Here is a 19,477-nt window from a genome sequence, read left to right on the forward strand (position 1 = left end):
CAACTTTTCTGAAATAGGAGAAAAAGAGGGCGCAATGAGGGGCCTATTTTTTTGGGACACCCTGTACATGGTCAGCAATCACCAGCGCATATACACAGACCACAGAAGTAATAAAATATTTACCTGAGCATATCAGGAATAAACTCATATTTTTCTCATTACAGTAATAAAATTAAATGCCGGATATATGTTTTATTTTCAAAAACAGTAAATTGTGGTAAACACAACCGTTAGTATGTACTCTCACTATGGGATTTGGTTATACATGTCTTTGCGTCTCATATAAAAACCGCTGGAGCATTATAACTCGGAATTTGATTCATGTTGTTTTAATGATAGGCCTCAATTTGAGATCAATGTAAATCAATATCTTAGTAGTACTCCAACACATACCTAGAATTTGAAATAAACACATTCTGGTCCTTTGAAAACCTGACTTTCCTGAGGAAAGACAGGTTCTATAATAAAAAAAAAAAACAATAATAAAATATTCTGTGATATCTTTGTCTTTACTGTAGGTTCTCGTTGGGAGCATGCAGGGCCTATTGGTTTACCGTCATCTGTTATCTGGAGTGATGTGTCTGCCAGTGGTGTGTTTTCTGTCAGTGGTATGTAGATTTGGTCAGTTTTAACCATGCATTACAGAAATAGAAATGGAGTTGAAACCCATCATTAACCCCAACAAACACTTAAATGTGATCTGGTCCATGGAGGCCAAAGCAGGCATTTATGAAAATTGAGCTACAATAATTATTACCTTACCCAGCAAACACAAAAACGTTTTAAAAACGTTTTAAATAAGTTATATTTTGGCTTTTGGTTTAGGGAAAAACGTTTTAATAACATTAAAATGTCGGGTTATATAAAGGTCATGATAACGTTTTAAAACGTTTTGTATGAAAACACAGTACAACAATATTTTTAAATGTTTTCAAAAAATGTTATTGTACACTATTTTTGCAAAGAGTTTTGCCAAATATTGTGTCAATATTTAAATAACATTATGTTAAAATATTTAAATGTTAAAAACTGTTTAATATGTACAACAACATCCAAAATTTAGGGTTAAAAAGACAAAACAACCGACGTTTCGGGAGCATAAAAACCTCCCTTTTGCAAGGTTAAAACAAGTAGCACTAGTAGCTAGCACTGCAAGAGATTAAATGAGAAAGACAGCAAAAGAAAGTGACAAGCATAGAATGAAAAGAAATTAGAATGATAATAAGAACATACAAGGGAAAAATCAATTAGGTGAGAAAAACAGGCATGTGCAAGTATAGCAGGCCAACCAGGTCAAAAAGGGAAAAAGCAAATCTATGGTCAGCCATTCTAGTCAAAAGATAAACAAACAGAAATATATCAAAGGGAAGGGAAAATTTTGAAAAGCCAAAGGCCTAACAAAAAAAATTTAAAATATTTAAACCCGGCAAACACAGAAATGTTCTTAAAATGTTTTTTTCAAAACCTTTTAATAACATTTAAATGTCGGGTTATATAAAGGTCATGAAAACGCTTTTAAACGTTATTGAAAATATTTTGGGCAAACATTTTTCAGTAAAATATTTTTTCAACCCCAAAATAACATTCTGTTTAGAATGTTTTGTATCAAGTTTTCAAGAATGTTTTTGGAATGTTATTAAAACGTTTTTATACCCTTTATATAACCCGACATTTAAACGCGTTTTCTATAAATCATTTTTGATTGCTGAGTAGTAGATTATCAAAAATGTTTTTTAAGGTTATGAAAACGTTTTATACTCTTATTATACCCTTTATATAACCCGACATTTAAACGTTTTCTGGCAACCTTTTATAACCTTTTGCGAATGATGTCGAAAACGTTTTGTGTTTGCTGGGTATACAATCATTAGGCTATCATATGCTGAAAACACCAAAGGGTCTAGCATACTTGGTTCTAAAGTTATGAAGTTTTGTGATGTCTATTTTCTTATGTATTTTATTGTTTTTTGACTCCATATTTTTGCCTTTATCTCAATTTCAAATTTGCCGCCTTTGGCCTCCATGGACCAGGTCATGTCACAAATGTTTCTGAAAATATTCGCAAAAGATTGGAAAACATTGACTGAACATTTTTAAATGTTGGGTGATATAAAGGGTTTGAAATGTTTTAGTAACATTTTCAAAACATTTTTAAAAGTTGCTTCAAAACGTTCTAAATAATGTTATTTCGAGTGTTGACATGATATTTGTTTCAAACATTTGCAGCAATATTTTGCTATAACAATTTGAAAAATGCTGTTGTAGTTTTTCATGCAAAACATATTTTACAGTTGTCACAACTATTATATTACCCAACATGTTATGTTATTTTTACCAAAACCCAAAGAGTAAATACCTCTATGCCAAGATTTGGTGAGAGATTTAAAAGCATGGGTCCTTAAAAAAATGGGATGCGTGCTCATACTGGCAGGCAAAGAGCAATGTCCGTCTGTGCCAACCAACTGTATTGCATGACGTCATATGTTACCCTATCTACCGTAAACATTCGCCTAATGGCGCTATGGGCTCCCTTGACATAACTGGAATTTTAGACACAAACTAAAAGTGCCCTCCCGTAAAAATCCCACCAGCAAATAAGGGCATGTACCCTTAATTCTTGTTGGAATTTTTAGAGGCGGGAGCTCTCTATTTGCACATGAAATTTACCCCAAGGCAACAGAGCCCAGGTGCGCCATTAGGCGAACGTTTGCGGTATACTTTCCAGAATGCGCACTTTGTTGTTACCAGTCTCCTAAAAAATATGTGATATGTTAAAGGAGTATTTCGTGACCCAAGCATCCTCATTTAATGACATTTTCAGTAGATATCCACGAACAAAGCTTATTCCCAAAATTTCAGTTGATTCCGATTTTGCGTTTGCGAGTTATGCATGATTATGTGTATTACACTGCTCCATAGGCCTCTGTTGTAATTTAATTCTGGTACACCAGAACGTAATTCAAATTTGATAATATTTTGCTGAACGAATTATCTGCAAGAAATTTTTAGTACATAAACATTATGTAGCCAGTGGTATAAAAATCTTAACTTTTTTTGAGAAAAGTGAGGGGATGAGGCTGTGGATCACAAAATACCCTTTAAAGTAAAAATATTATAATAAAAATTGTTTTGTCTACTCATAGGCATGATCTGGGCTCTCCAGAAAGGTGGTGAAGTGTTCTGTTTTCCGCCAGATTCACGTAAACCTCACCTTGTGGAACCTCCCGTTGGTATCAGCTTCAAGCAGCTTAGTGCTGCTCCAGAAGCCGTGTGGGGATTGGATGATAGGGGCAATATCTTTATACGGATGGGTGTGTCGGAGATGCATCCACATGGAGTCGTATGGAGGAAACTGGATCTCAACCAACTCGGTAAGTTGAGATGATATTAGATAATTGTAGCTGGGACTAACCGCTAACATACCTTAATATTGTGTATGTAGGTATATTGTAATGGGGAAACACCATGCATATAGTTTGATCAGCTTGTAATCGGTGGGAATTGTTGGGCTTTTTACTACTACGCCGAAAAGTAGATCCACATTAAGAGTGATATAGTATAGGGCCTACATGTCTGGCCTATAATCTACATCTATCTTATACTCAAAAAACGCTACAAAGCAATATCTAATTGAGAAACAGTGCGGTGGCATTGAATGAAAAAAAAATAAACATATAGACACTAATAATCTTACAACAACAACAACAACAACAAAATTAGTTGTTACTTACAGCTGTTTTGAAAGCTGAAATATTGGTGATGTTGAGAGTGTTTGGTGAGAGATCATTCCATTGAACTATTGTACATGGCCAAAAACTGAATTTTTAATGTGCATTGAAAAGAAGGTAGACTAGCTAAGTATAGGACAAAATTAATAATTTGTGATGCTTCTGCCGAGATATCACAAGACAATTCTTAAAACAAAATATATTGATATTAATCCACGATGTATAAAGCCTGCCGATTACGAGCTGATCAAACTATTTGAATTGCTTGCAAGTAGGCCCCTCATACTTAACTTCCATGCAAAATATGTTAAGGGATGGGGTATGAACGTTTGGACAGTATTTATTGTGGGACATTAGAGCACATCAGACATATTGAATTGCATTCTACAAAGAATGTCCTGATGATATCAAATAATTTTGATTTTTTGAAATTCGCAATGTAGTACACATTTTATGGCAAATGATTAAAAATTGATATTTTTGATATTTAACAGTACTCGAAGTAAACTTTATAAATCTGATGATTTATACTTAAAGTGTATGTAGGTGGGATGAAAAGCTGACGATCAATTTTAAATTCTGACCTTTCAGTATTGAAGATATGGATTTTTTTCCCCAAAACACCAAAAAAAAATTAGGTCTTTTTGGAAAATATCCATATCTTCAATATGAAAGGTCAAAATTTTCAATTGATCGTCGGCTTTTCCTCCCAGCTACGTACACTTTAAGAATATATCATTAGATTTATAAAATTTACTTCGAGGACTGCTATATATCAAAAATGTGAAAAATATCAAATTTTAATAAATTGTCACAAAATTTGTATTATATCGTGAATTTCAAAAAATGAAAATTATTTGATATCAGAAAGACATTCTTCTTATTCAGAATGCAATTCGATATGTCTGATGTGCTCTCATGTCCCACAAAAAATACTGTCGAAATGCTCAAGACGCTCATTCCAGATCCCTTAATGCAAATAATTAGTTATCAATTAACACACAGACAGATATAATGCAATTGATATAGTTATTGTGATTTATTGCTTGATAATGTTTTTGTAACAAGTGAAAGGAATTAGATACAGTGCATAAACATATGATTCACTTGGATTTTACATAACTAAAATTGGTTACATACATGCAGTTATATAAACTTGAATTTATGGGGTAAATTGTAACAACAAAATATATACATGTACATTTTCAGAACACGGTTTTACTAGTTCACACTCCAGATTTTCTTTGGATAAATCATCATCAAGTAAGTCACAGTGAACCACCAGCCATTTTACATTAGTACATTAGTGCTGTTTACCACACACAGTATATACATTAGGATCCACTACATGCTCATCTACCAGAGGCACAGTTCTTTAACCTAAATACATTGGTACATTCATTGAATGACCTTTGAAAAGTTGGGTACAAAAACTCATACTCTGCAACTTGAGGTCAAAATTTGCACTGTGATTGTTTAGTAAAGGTTGTTGAACTATGCCAGTGGGATGAGGCCATTGTGGTCCATAGTGATACATGTTCCTTACATACATGATCTCATCATGTTAAACATCGTTCATGGTTTAGATTTTGATCTTGAACATGTTTGGATTGAAATCAGCATTTGATACCATTAATCATGTTCATTAAACTTTATGAATATTCATGAGGCAATGCCCCAGTGGCCCAGTGGCCACAGATCTATAATAAGTGCACTTTTTTGCATTGATTTTTGTCAATGCACGGACATGAATTGGCGTTTGTTATTACCGCATGATGCATACACATCTACTCATCTGGCTTGGTCAACTTAATTGCGGGTGAGCAATCCCAGGCCATCAATGATTGATTTTATTTTACATTTATTTTAGCTATTTTTTAATACCTAAATAACAAAATATTTTTATAACAACAAGGGATTTATAATGTTTATGATCAAGGTGATTTTATTGATGTGCAAATGACAAAAATCAGTGCACTTGGCCTTTAAATAATGCACTCCCCCTTTGGGGTCATGCATTGTTCTGGTGAAAAATGACAGGGTGCATGCATTGATTTTTGTCATTTGCACATCAACAAAATCATATGCAGTCATTAACCTCTATTCATGGTGGAATGGTATATATATGAAGAGCTTTGTTGCAAAACCCCTTACATCCACTTTTGACTTTTTGAGAAAAACAGCTTTTTTTAATTGTGCAAGTAGTACTGGTTCGATTTGATTCAATCTGGGTTTGGATAAAGTGTTGATGAATAGAAACTAAAAGAATAGGTTTGGTACAATTTTGAAGCCTTCATATTTATTTTATTATATCTTTTATATCGCGCCTTTTGTGGATGTAAGGGCTTTTGCAACAAAACAAATTTACCCCTTTTCTAGAAACCACCTTTGTAATCATATTTGTGCCCATTTGTTTACACTACTTTATGTAACTTGACTAATGCTTTCAAAATCAAAAAGAAAAATTGGAATATCTTATTTACTTTTTTAATTATGAATTTTTAATTAAATTCGGAAAATGGCATTTTTGAGTATTTCAAGCTACACCTTTTGTTAATTAAAATGATTTTTTTCAAAAAATAGTGACCCAAAAACAGTTCCTTTGGTTTTAATAGGTAAAGAACATTCCATGCTACGGGTATACATCAAAAATTAAAACAAAACAATTCTATATTCATTTTATGTTCAGATTTCGAAATTCCCTAAGATTTCCCAATCGGAAATATACCATATCTCCGGAAGGGAAAGTGGTATGAAGGTCAAACAACCACCAAAATGTGTATTTTTGCCTACACTATAATGTCATGTCCATAACTCAATTTCAGCCAAAAGTGGATGTAAGGGGTTTTGAAACAAAGCTCTTCATATATTGACTGCTACATGTATGAGGTGCATGGTTAAAATTATAGGCCCAAGGTGATCTCAAAACCATGACTATGCCCCTAGGTGTAACCGACGGGAATAGTCATGGTTTTGAGATCACCACAGGTCTATAATTTTAACCATGCCCCGAATAAAAAGCAGTCAATATTTGTTTTATATACCAAATCTTAAGATTCTTGTCATTAATATATTAATAGTTTCAATGCGAACGGCACAGATTACAATCTGCGATTTCCAAGATAATTATAGTGCTTGTGAAATCATTAACGCGCATGTAATATCATTTACGCTGGGAACAAAGCACACGCAGAACTATGCCCGGGGAATAGTTACTTTTGCAGGCAAAGTCAAAACTATGCCTGTGCTTTTAACCAATCAGATGGCGGGAATCTTTAGATGAGGTATATAATTCACATTATTACACACCTAGAACAACATATTACCACATAGCCAATAAGAAAGCTGTCGAAACATACGCAGAGTGTATTGATGCATCCTGCATACTACTGTCAGAGTGCTAATTTTCCTGCATGTTATTGCCTAGTTTTACATGTATATGATGGGCAAGACTCTTCTCAGCTGAGGCTAGCTTTCCCTTGTAAAGGGATTTTTTATATATTTTTAAAGACAACATCTAGTTTAAAAAAATTACAATCTGTGTTTTTCCTTTGTTGAATTTATTTAGGTTAGAATCTGCGTACTTGAGAAATGAATAAACAGACTTGGTAGCACTGAGTGTTGACACTTGTCCAATGCATTCCTTTGGGTTGGTGCTTAGACATGAACATCTCAGTGTGCATGCAGTGATTGTATAATTCTATTATAGTTTATTTGGACATGCACAAATTACATCAGGCTTTTTTATGACTTTTTTGCAAAATGGAGCATCTTTTAATCATTTTTGGCGAAAATTTCTTAAAAGTTATTCAAATAAATTACTCAAGAATTTTTTCGTTACGTTCCCAAAAAAAATTGGGTAAAAAACCCCAAAACCATTTTTTTTTTTTTTTTTTTTTTTTGGGAGGATTTTCTCCAAAACTGGACATTTTTGCCCAAATTTGACCTCATTGTTTCATTTGTCAAGTCTTTGCCATTCTAAATACATGTATACTTTTATATACTTATTTAGTCTGGAATTATGAGTAGAACCATCATTACTATTACAGTATTCATTCCATTAACAGCCCAGGACGCTTAATTAATGAAGACATTTTGTGTGACGCTTATTTTTTTACATTGTTTATAGATAATTGGATATGGCCCAAAATATTCAGCCATCTTCAGCAGTGTGCTATATGTTTCAGACCATGTTTCAGCTTGCATGGGTGCTTGTTGTAAAGTCACTACTGAGTTGGCGCTTATAGGGGCATGGGTGTTTAATGAAATGAATACGGTATAAACCTGCTTAAAATCTTCCCCTTATCTAAACAGAAATTAAAGCAACAAAGTAATATTCTGGATATTGGTTGCATTTGTTACGACAGTCAAGGGCACATCAGAACACATGTACATGTAGCATGCAAAAATCTGTTTGTGTTCCTCTCTCTCACTTTAGTGTACACATATAATTTGTTTATTTGACATATTGATACTGTAATACTAATAGACATCTTATATACAGCCAGCAAAATAATAAAGGCTCTAAACACAGTTTACAAGCTTGCACTAAAATACAGTTCTACCTCTTTTATCTGGCCATGATGGGACCAAGCATTGGCCAGATTAGTGAAAAAATTAAGATATAAAGTGAATGATGTATAATTTTACATTACGTGTATCGTGGGTGCTTAAATGTGGGCAACAAATGATTACTCATTATGGGATAATAATATAAACACTGAGTATGAAGTTAAGGTGTCAAAACATTAACAACATGTTTGCCTGCGAAGATCATGTGTTCGGCTAACAGAGAGATCCGGATGAAAGAGGTCCGAATAAGGGAGTTTGGATTGTATTAAGAAAATTAATACTGAAATTATGTCAATGCAGCAGTGTTCATTCCTAGAACTGTATGTTTAAATTTGGGAAAAGTGAAAATGACATTTGGACCATGGTGCAAAGGGGCCAACTTGTCATTGTCAGTGAAAAATGGTACAGTTTCATGATCAACTAATCCATTTCATGCATACAATTGAAGGGAGATTTAATTCAATGCAGGTTTTTTTAAATCTACAGATTATAAAAAATTATTTCAAAATCAGTTTAATATTTTGTGATTTCTGTCATCTCAGAAAATGGATGTTGCAGTTTTTATATCTTCCAAAAACTTGAAAACAATGCATTGAATTGAAAATATGTGACTGTGCTTATTATAATACATCATTAGCCAACGACAAAGTGAAAACCCTGTTCTACAACCCAGATTTTACAAGAATTGGGGGAAAAATTTTTCCTGTACAAATGAATGCCGACCCAAAAGATCCCAAATAGAAAAATATCAGGAACAAATTTTTTTTTTTTTTATAGTTCCCCAAATTGCAAAATGTTTACAGATTTTGGTGATTTTGGAGGTCATTTGGAAAAAAAAGCCTGACCGACCGACCCTACTTGAAAGGTCTGTCCGCCCATAGAACAGAGTTTCTTTTGTCGCCATACATACATAATTGTAGCCTTACATTACCAAGTAACAAGAATAAGGATGATGTACTTTTTTTGTATTGTGTATAATTAAAAACAACAATAAGTTTATATGTGATGATGCGATCAAGCAAAATCAGTTGGAACTCGGAAATATTAATTTTTAGTAACAAATATTTACAAAGCTGAATTTTGCAGAAAACCCCATTGAAATTGAACAACCAGTTCCAAAGATATGAGCAATTAAAGAGTTTCCAAAACAAAAGGAAACAAAAGGAAATATTTCCTGTGTTTGGCTAAATCAATACTTCCGAGATCCGACTGATTTTGCTTGATCGCATCACATATATTTGTTTTTATTTTGATTAAAAAAATTAATCTAATTTAGTATACCTTAGTTTGGATCATTCATAAATATCAGTTCTTTTAAAAATCCTGGTTCTAAAAGTTGCTGGCATTTTGAAAACATTTTTTTTTTGTATTAAATATGTGGGAAATCTAAAATGAAGATATGGTATCAATTGTAAAAATTGAAAGTAATGTGCCTTTATTTTATTTTTAATGCAAAATTCTTCATCCATATTCTCAATACTTCCCATTGTCATATATTATTACATATTGGTAGATAAAAGACTGGAAGAAACAAAATGTTAAGTTTTCATGAAGATAACAAAAATTGTCTTCAGTCGTTGTACTCATTCTCCATCAATGTAACGCTAGAAGAGAACAAAAAATATCAAGATTTAAAAAAATGTCATGTTTTGACAATTAGACTGGCATCTCACATATGAAAGGACGCTTTGAATTACAAAGGACATCGTTCCAAGACATTGAAAGATGCGGTTGCTGTGTCTGATGGAGTTCCCAAATCTCGGCGCAGTCCTCTTTTCCACCGTAGTTATTTGGTCGTCCATAGTCCCAGTTGGTATACTTTGGCTGACCATTGTCCACCCACTTGAAATCGTCTGAGCTTGTTTCCTTATGAAGGCCTAACCATAAGAACACGTCATCCTCACCATCGGAACGAGTAGAATCCCAGAATGTTGTCACAAAGTCGTTTTCTTCTCTGTTTTCGAGTGATACAAGATGAGCCACCCTAGTGTAGTTTGAGTGACTGGGAGGGCTGAAGTTCTTGCAGTAATTCTCTGCCTCTTTCCAGGTTCTAGGAGTGCCGAAATAGCGATAACAGTGCTGCCGAAATCGGGTCCAAAATGCCGGACACTGGGCATAGCAGACGCTGCTAGAAAGAACAACCATTAAGGCACCGATTACTATGATGTTAAATGCTCCCATTGTCAATTCAAAAGTAACACTGAATATGCTGGAATATAATGAGAAATCAAAATCCAAGAGTGGTGAGTTGTGGCAAATGTGAAGTGTTAACTGTACTTGTATAAAGTTCTCTCAGATCACATCAGCAGTGAAATATACTTTTCAAAATGATTTCTGTGTGTATCATTCCACAACACAACAACAGAGGATGTAAAAATGGAAGCTGGATGCAATTTCACAAGAAAAATATCTTCACAAAAGGCGAGTGCTGAATTGTTAGTAAAATCCACTCCTAACCAGGTATCGATGTATCTCAGTTATGATATGATACAATAAATGTCAAATCTATGAAATATAAGATGAAATGTAAAGATGTATGTCAGTGCACCAGACAGTCCACTCCACCCATCCAGTCATGCAGCTTGTCAAACCAGTTTTATCTAAATTCACATTGCACCAATAGGTATAGTCACCATACTCTCAACCAATCACAGGCTCAAGATTATTTCAATCAGGCCAACAACAAAAATTGTTTGTTTGCCCTTTCCCGTCCGATCAAAAAATCATGAAAATCCTGGGTAGTGTTTTTATTTTTTTTATTTTGTTCCCCTTTTATAAGTTTGTAATTTTTTGCAAAAAAATCATTAAAAAAATAATTTATACTTTTCTAAGATATTTTTGAGCATTTTGAAACCCAAACTTTGGCAAATGATACCTCATGACTATGTTTCAATGACTCTTCTCATTTTTCTTTGTTTGTGTTTTGTTTTTGAAACAAATGGGACTTTAACATCCGCTGTTTACATCATATTAAAAAAATAGCCCTACCGACCCTCCAGATTTTTTTCATGAAAGGACAAACAAAAAAATTTTTTCTTGGCCTCATTTGAGTGATGTCATCAGTAGATTTAACCAATCCTATTGCATGGATCCTATTTGGTTTATCAGCTTGGGTTTCGACTCAACCATCTCAAAGCAAAAATAACATTTTGAAGGTAGCTAGCGCCGTACAGCTGGAAGTTTTGTCAAAGCACTCAAACACGGCTTCTGTTAGGCAGCTTATTTTCACAGATTTATAAGGCTAAGTGGTACTGCTGCTACATATAGGCATAATAGTGGTACTTGTATTACTTTCATTTTTACCTGGTATTTCTTACAGAAATTGGATTTTTCTATAGGCAATATCATTAGCGGGGAAAGTAAAATCTATTTTAGCAGACTGACCTACCCTAAATAATGCCAAGTTCTCTATGATTTGTTTAATGAAGATAAATATTTGTAGTTTGAGGTATCACTATGGCTATACGCTTCTTTGCGTTTAAGTAATGTGTAACTTAAAGTAAAGAATATGACAATAAATGATTTTTTAAAAACATTTTATAAAATTAATTTGAAATATGTTGCTACACAAACAAATGAATGTAGAGTGCAGAGAATCAATGCAGAGTGATATTGATGCAATCCTATTACTGTATATTCACGTGGCTAGCTTGTCCAAGCCAATTCGATATACTAAGAGTAATCTGTTAAGTCTGAGTATCCTAAGGGTGAACTTAAGGTTGTGTACCTTAATTAGTCACTGAAAGTTGAAACTATAGTACCGTAAGATGTCATTTTAAGATGAGGGCAAATTGATCTTGTTATCTCAAGTGGTTAATTTATTTTTTTCACTCATAAATAAAAAGGGCAGTTGCTGAATGAATTTGTTAAAGAAAGAGAAAGAGAGAAATTGATTGATAAAGAGGGAAGGAAAGAGAGAACCAAAACCATACATGTAGCTAGGGGTGCAATATGCCCCCCCCACCGCCAATCCAAAAACCATACATGTAGCTAGGGGTGCAATATGCCCCCCCCCGCCAATCCAAAAAACATTGAAAATTAGCCCTTTTTTGATTGAAAATTCACAAAAGGTGCACTTTATAGCTTCTTGCATCCCCCAAATACTACAGGCCTGACCCACAGTGGGCCTGATCATTACGACCACAAATTAATGAATACTTTGAAATATTTTTAAAATGTATTTAGCAATTTGTTCTTGGATATAGATGTTAAAGTAGCTTGGGCTATTCCATTAAAATACACACTACCCCTGTGGAATATTTTGGAAATATCTGCCACAAGGGGAGTATGAATTTCAGATTAGGCAACTCCATTTGAATTTCATACACCCTCTAAGAAAGATTCAACCTGAATCTTCCCCTGAGGGAGATTGAATTCCATTTCCAATCCATACTCCCCTGTGGAAGATATTTCCAAAGTCTTTCACAGGAGTAGTGTGTATTTGAAATGGAATAGGCCATTTCCAAAGATGGCCCAAATCAGGGGAAACATAAGCTAGAAGTGTGGACATATTTATTTAATTTGTGTGCCGTATTTGTCCGATTCTTTCAAATCAGAATGGATCAAATTTTGAAACAAGATTAAGTTGTCAGAATGTTACCAATTCAAACTCATCAAACTGTCAGCTTTGTGGGTATGTGCCTATAGTAACACAAAGTGATTCATTTTGATCTCCTAAGCATTAATCTTTAGCAATAACAATGTCGTGGCCTCAAAGGTTAATATCAGATTTCCCAAAAGATCCAATTAAAACAGAGCGAACCCTTGATTAGTTTTGAATTAATTAAAAGGTGAAGAAGCGGATCACCTGAGCTGGAAGGATTGTCTGGAGTCAGGTTATTTTTGGTTTCATGGGTCATTGGCATCACAAAGGTGGAGGGAAATGTTGTATTCATATCATGTATTCAATAATTCCACATCCCTATTTCCTCCATTTTACCCTCCTATAAATTTTCAACATGGCCTATTTCTTGTTTTTTGTGTGTGCAAAAATGCCCTATAAATTCATATGTTTGTCTTCAAATGATAATATGTGGTGCGATCAACCAAAATCAGTCTGAAGTCGGGCATAATCAATTGTCAGTTTTCTACATGATTTTATAAAGCATGTGTGCAAAGCTACCGGTATATTTTGCAGAAAACCCCATTGAAATTGAACATTTATTTCTAAAGATAGAAAAACAATAGAAAACAAAAGAAATGATTTCCTTTGTTTTGCTGTATCTGAAAATCCATATTTCCGACTTCCAACTGATTTTGCTTGATCACATCACATATTTCTTAACCTGATGATGAAAGGAAAGGAAATTGGTAAAGAACAACTACAATTTTGTGAAAATCTGTGTAGTTCATAAGTTTCGCATTTTAATAGGTGCTCTCTTAATCCTAGCCCTACTATAGGGCCTTTTAAACACATGGGCTACTTAATCCTTGCAAAAGGCAATGAAAAGAAATTGAATACCTGGGTGGAAGAAGGGCCCAACTCCAATTGTTTACCACAATGAGGTAGACCCAGCATTTTATTGCCAGCAGACTGTTCTTCCTTGTGTGCCAAAATCCACTCTCTAAATAGTCTTCCACATACATTTAATCATGGTTTTCATGGACGAAAGGCCCAACTTCATGGAGTTGGGCCCTCCTTCCACAAATATTGGGTTAAGAGGAATTTTAGTCATTCATGAAATCTGCTTTTCACTGCAATAAACTTTCTTGCTAACATATTACATGCTTCTACATTTTTGTGTGCAATTAATGGATAATTACCAAATTTCTGTAGCTATTATAACACATCTACTTATCATGCTTATGGAACTGGCACTTGCAGTATGTTAGTGGAAGAAGGGCCCAACTCCAGCTCGTATTAAGACATGTTCCGTTGCCATGGAAACCCTGAAGAAGAAAATATTCTGTCTATAAAACTTATGCAAATATTAAGTTTTTCTTAATATCTCAAAAAAGGTTTTGATGGAGTTGGGCCCTTCTTCCACTCAGGTATTCAATTGTATGGTCAACTTGATACTTTTACCAGTATTAATACTTCTAGGTCTTTTAGGTCCTAAAACTATTTAACAATTAACTTTTTTTTCATTTTTTTATTACTCTTATCAAAAGACCTTTTGTGACTTTTTCTTTTAAAAAAAAAGGGCTGATTTCCATGATTTTCCAAGAAAAGTGGACAATATGCATTGATGTATCCTGATATTGTACCAGTGGTATTTAGGTCCTAAAACTCATTAATAATGAATATGTTTCACATGTTGATTACTCTTATAAAAATACCTTTTGTGACTTTTTCCTTCAAAAAAAAGGCTGATTTTCAGTTTTTTACACAGAAAAAAAAGAGTTGCATCACACCCCTTGATGATATTATAGCGTAAAATCAAAAGAGGGAATCATCATGTTTTACACATCTGTACTAAAATGTCACACTCAAATAACGGTGAGGGAGATACCCATTACCACTGGACCTACTTTGCTAGGCCTGTGACCAGGTGTAAGACAGCTGATATGATCCATAGGCACACACTTGTGTTATGATAAAGCTCACTTGGCTGTCGGCACCAAATCACTTATCAAATCCTACTTGGGGTTGTATTTGCAAAGATTGGCTGTAAATAAATGTAAGATTATGTGGATAGGATGAGGCAGCTTTGAACTGTGGGTGGAGGGGGTACTGGATGGGATGGGTCTATGGCCTCTGGGAAGGGCATTTTGGTTTATGTGAGATAACAAAAAAGTTAAAGGAGCATGATTCAATCATAAGTGGGTTGTACTTGTATGTGCTAAGAAGATTGTTGTTAATAAATTATGTGACAGAGAGAGAGATAACTGGTGGGGACCATGAAAATCCCGAAACCATTTCTGTTTAACCCCCAAATTGTCATACCGATGCACACATTGTTACTGCACAGTTAAAAGTGCATAGTAACAATGTATGCTAATGATGCATGTATTGGTGTGACATTTATTTAGGGTTTAAATCACAAAGCCTTATGGGGTATTCCAAAGTGGTCTATTCAGAAATGAATGTAAAGAGGCCCTACCAGCAGGTACTGTCGAGATTTTTAAAAAGGTAGGACAGAGCAAAGAAGACAAAAATAATGGTTGTAGACAGAGAGAGAAAAAATGATGAGTTTGTGATAGATGGACAACAGATTGAGGAGGTGAAGCAATTTGAATATCTGGGTTCAATGATTAACAACAGTGGTGACAGCACAACTGAAATTAAGAGAAGACTGGCTATTGCAAGGACAACTGTGCAGGGCATGTCAAGCATATGGAAAAGCAGAGGCCTATCCATTGACCTCAAGGTACGCCTACGTGGTGCAACTGTGTTTTCCATTGCCACTTATGGATGCGTAGTCTTGGGCTATGACCAAGAATGATAGGAAAAGAGTAGATGCTTTTGAGATGTGGTGTTACAGGAGGCTTCTACGAGTGACATGGAAAGACAGGAGAACAAATTCCTGGATCCTTGACAAGATTGGTACAAGTCTAACCATCAGAAGCGGCATAATGGAGAGAAAGCTGAAGTACTTTGGCCATATTGTCAGGAAACATGGAGGTGTAGAAAAACAGATTTTGCAAGGGGCCATGGAAGGCAAACGAGGAAGAGGACGCCCACCAACATCTTGGACTAATGACGTGAAGCTGGTTTCTAACCAGGGAATGCAAGGTGCAACACACTTGGCATCGGATCGAGTGAGATGGCGTACTCTTGTGAAGACCACACCTGACACAGAGAGAGAGAGAGGACAGAGCAAGACTTTAGAATATCTCTAAACACCCCAAGATATCAGGGTTAGGGTTAGGATTAGGTTAAAGCTTAGATTAAGGATTAGGGTATGGATTAGGGTTAGGATTAAGAAATTAATGTTGGGATTTATGGTTAACGTGGCACCAAAAGGGGAAGGAGGCAAGGGTAAAAATGTATGGGCTACATGCCTTATTTTTGGCCTGTCACTTGCATGCCCAATGAGAAAAGACACCACAAGTGGCTATACTTAAAAAGGCTCTTATTTTTGGAAGGATGATAAAATGGGCAAATTTAATATGCCAGAGGTAATAAGGACCTCCATAATTTTTGTCATCAACTTTAAACTGCTGATTAAGTAAACTTAATCATGGTTTCCATGGAAGAAAAGCCTAACTCCATGGAGTTGGGCCTTTCTGGCGCAATATTGGAAATATTGTGGAGATGGAGTTGGGCCCTTCTTCCTTTTAGGTATTCAATATTGTTTCCTTTGTAGTTAGGGGAAAAAGTTCACTTTGGTGACCACTCTCTGGCTAGTAAGGTTTGACGATTGATTCGACTTCTATGGACCATTTAGAAAAAAATAGCCACCATGTCCCTCGCGAAAATCCCGGCATTTTTCGCTAGAGGCCAAAATCCAAAATGGCCGCCACCACCATTTTGAAAATTTAAGTTTTGAACCAGAGCACCTATAATCATGCACAAAGACACTTTTTCGGATATGTCGAGTACAAGGATTCCGATTCTGACATTAGTTTGACATTACGGCATCATTTTCACCCAGAAATCCAAGATGGTGGCCGGCACCATCTTGAAAAATGTAGTTTTGAACAAGAGGACCTTAAATCGTGTACAAAGACACTTTTTTGGATAAGTCGACCACAAGGATTTCAAATTTGGGTTTAGATGCCTTATCTGAGGTTTACGACCTTTATCTGGGGTTAACAACCGTTATCTAGAGTTAAGGCACCTTATGTGGGGTTTAGATGCCTTATCTTAGGTTTATATTCCTCATTTAGGGTTAAAGCGCCTTATTTGGGGGTTGGACTGCTTTATCGACGGTCTACGTCTCTTATCTGGGGTTACGGCAAGCATTATCTGGGGTTTAGATGCCTTATCTGGGTTTAGACTGCGATATGCTAAGGTTAAGGCATCTTAGCCACAGGTAAGGAACGTAAACCCAGGATAAGGCTGTCTAAACCACAGGTAAGGCGCCTTATCCCTAGATAAGGGATGTAAACCCAAGATAAGGCAGTTTAAACCCCATATAAGGGACATGAACCCCAGATAAGGCGGAAATGACACATTTATGCTTCTGCTTTCATTCAAAAATCACATTTACGCTCTACCAAATGGGGGCCATCTTGGATTTCTGGGCAAAAATTATTTTGTAACGTCAAATTAATGTCAGATTCGGATTTCTTGGGGTCAACTTACCGGAAAAAGTGTCTTTGTACACGATTTTAGGTAATCTGGTTCAAAACTTATTTTTTTCAAGATGGCGCGGTGCCACCATCTTGGATTTCTGGGTAAATATGAGTTTGTAATGTCAAAGTAATGTCAAATTTGAAATCCTTGTGGTAAAAATAAAAAAAAAAGTGTCTTTGTACACGATTTAAGGTCCTCTTGTTCAAAACTACATTTTTCAAGATGGTATCGGCGACCATCTTGGATTTCTGGGTGAAAATGATGCCGTAATGTCAAACTAATGTCAGAATCGGAATCCTTGTACTCGACATATCCGAAAAAGTGTCTTTGTGCATGATTATAGGTGCTCTGGTTCAAAACTTAAATTTTCAAAATGGTGGTGGCCGCCATTTTGATTTTAACCTCTAGCTTAAAAAAATGCCGGGATTTTCGCGAGGGACATGGTGGCTATTTTTTCTAAATGGTCCATAGAAGTTTAATCAATCGTCAAACCTTACTAGCCAGAGAGTGGTCACCAAAGTGAACTTTTTCCCCTAACTATTGGCCTGGTTGGGTCAGATTATGACACAAATTAAAATCAATAAACTCTATAAATTTCTTGATTAACAAACTACAGAAAAACTTGTTCATGCCTTTGTTACTTGCCGTTTGGATAATAACAATGCTTTGCTTTATGGTCTTCCTGATTCACAAACTTCTAAGCTTCAACGCATACAGAACTCAGCCGCTAGACTTGTAACACTTACAAAAACACATGATCACATTTCTCCAATTCTACACAATCTGCACTGGCTACCTATCAAATCTCGCATACACAAGATACTTCTTCTTACCTTCAAATCTTTTCATGGACTCGCACCGCTATATTTACAAGAACTTATTCATAAATACAAGCCTATGCGCAATCTACGCTCTACTTCTTCTTGTAACTCCATCAGTGTCAACTCAGTCTCATGGTCATCGTTCATTTACTTCTGCTGCAGCTGAACTTTGGAACAATCTTCCCTACAATATTAAAACCTCTAAGACTGTGAATCAATTCAAATGTAAAAACATACTTGCTGTTAATGTTTAAGTTACTTAATTTCATTCTATATATTTTGCTTATACCCATGGTAACTTTTAACCTTTTTGTTGTTGTTTCTGCTCTAATCATTATCATTATCATTATCATTATCATTATCATTATCATTATCATTATTATTATGAAATTACTATGAAAGTTTTAAAAGTTGGGTGTAATATATCAAATATCACATGGAAATGAATTAGTTATCAATAGAACAATATACATGTAGAAGGTGCTGACTGAGTTTATTACATCTTTAGATCCATGGGAAAGAAATTCCTCTAAATACCATATCACAATAGAAATGTTTACATCAGTGTCATGTCTTTCCTATGTTCAATCTACAATCTCCAATGGACAATATTTACATAAGGGAACTAACTAAAAGTTTGATGACATCCTATAAATGAAAGGCATTTTATGGGAGGGGATCCAAAAGTCTGATTACATTTGTAAAAAAATTAGTTAAAATAAAAGTTGATCTTTTGGGTTGGAATTTTCAACATTGCACACTAACATTAGTGGGAGGGAGGGGTCAGCCTCCTGATGAAAGTACTTTCATTTATAGGCCATCATAAAACATTTGGGTTGTTCCCTAACATTAACATTGGTTTTTTTTTCATCTTTATACCCATGGGTTGATATACCATTTGTAATATCACAATAGAAATGTTTCTATTATGGTACTCATATTTCTTGATATATTTCATACATGATCCTTACATATATATATCTCTATAATGTTCCAACAACAACATACTCATAAACAATAGTCAATCAACTCTATGCAATAAACATGTTATGTCTTGTATAAAATAGCATTGATACATCTTTAGTCCTTTGACTTTGCCTCTTCTTTATATCACCCTAGATATGTTCTCACCATTTGTATCTTTCAAAACTTGGAGATGAAGTATCCATCTTATA

At 34.9% G+C, this 19,477-nt stretch overlaps 1 protein-coding gene across 1 annotated transcript in view; it reads left to right on the forward strand.

Moving 5' to 3' along the window:
• Window positions 1-19,477, forward strand: part of LOC140152410 (tectonin beta-propeller repeat-containing protein 2-like) — a 53,237-nt gene that overhangs the window by 18,368 nt on the left and 15,392 nt on the right. Inside the window, 2 exon segments of the mRNA XM_072174716.1 lie at window positions 519-608; window positions 3,144-3,371. Of these exon segments, the coding sequence (XP_072030817.1) occupies window positions 519-608; window positions 3,144-3,371 (318 nt within the window).

Source organism: Amphiura filiformis, chromosome 5, assembly GCF_039555335.1.
Source record: "Amphiura filiformis chromosome 5, Afil_fr2py, whole genome shotgun sequence".
In the NCBI taxonomy this organism is placed as follows: domain Eukaryota; kingdom Metazoa; phylum Echinodermata; class Ophiuroidea; order Amphilepidida; family Amphiuridae; genus Amphiura; species Amphiura filiformis.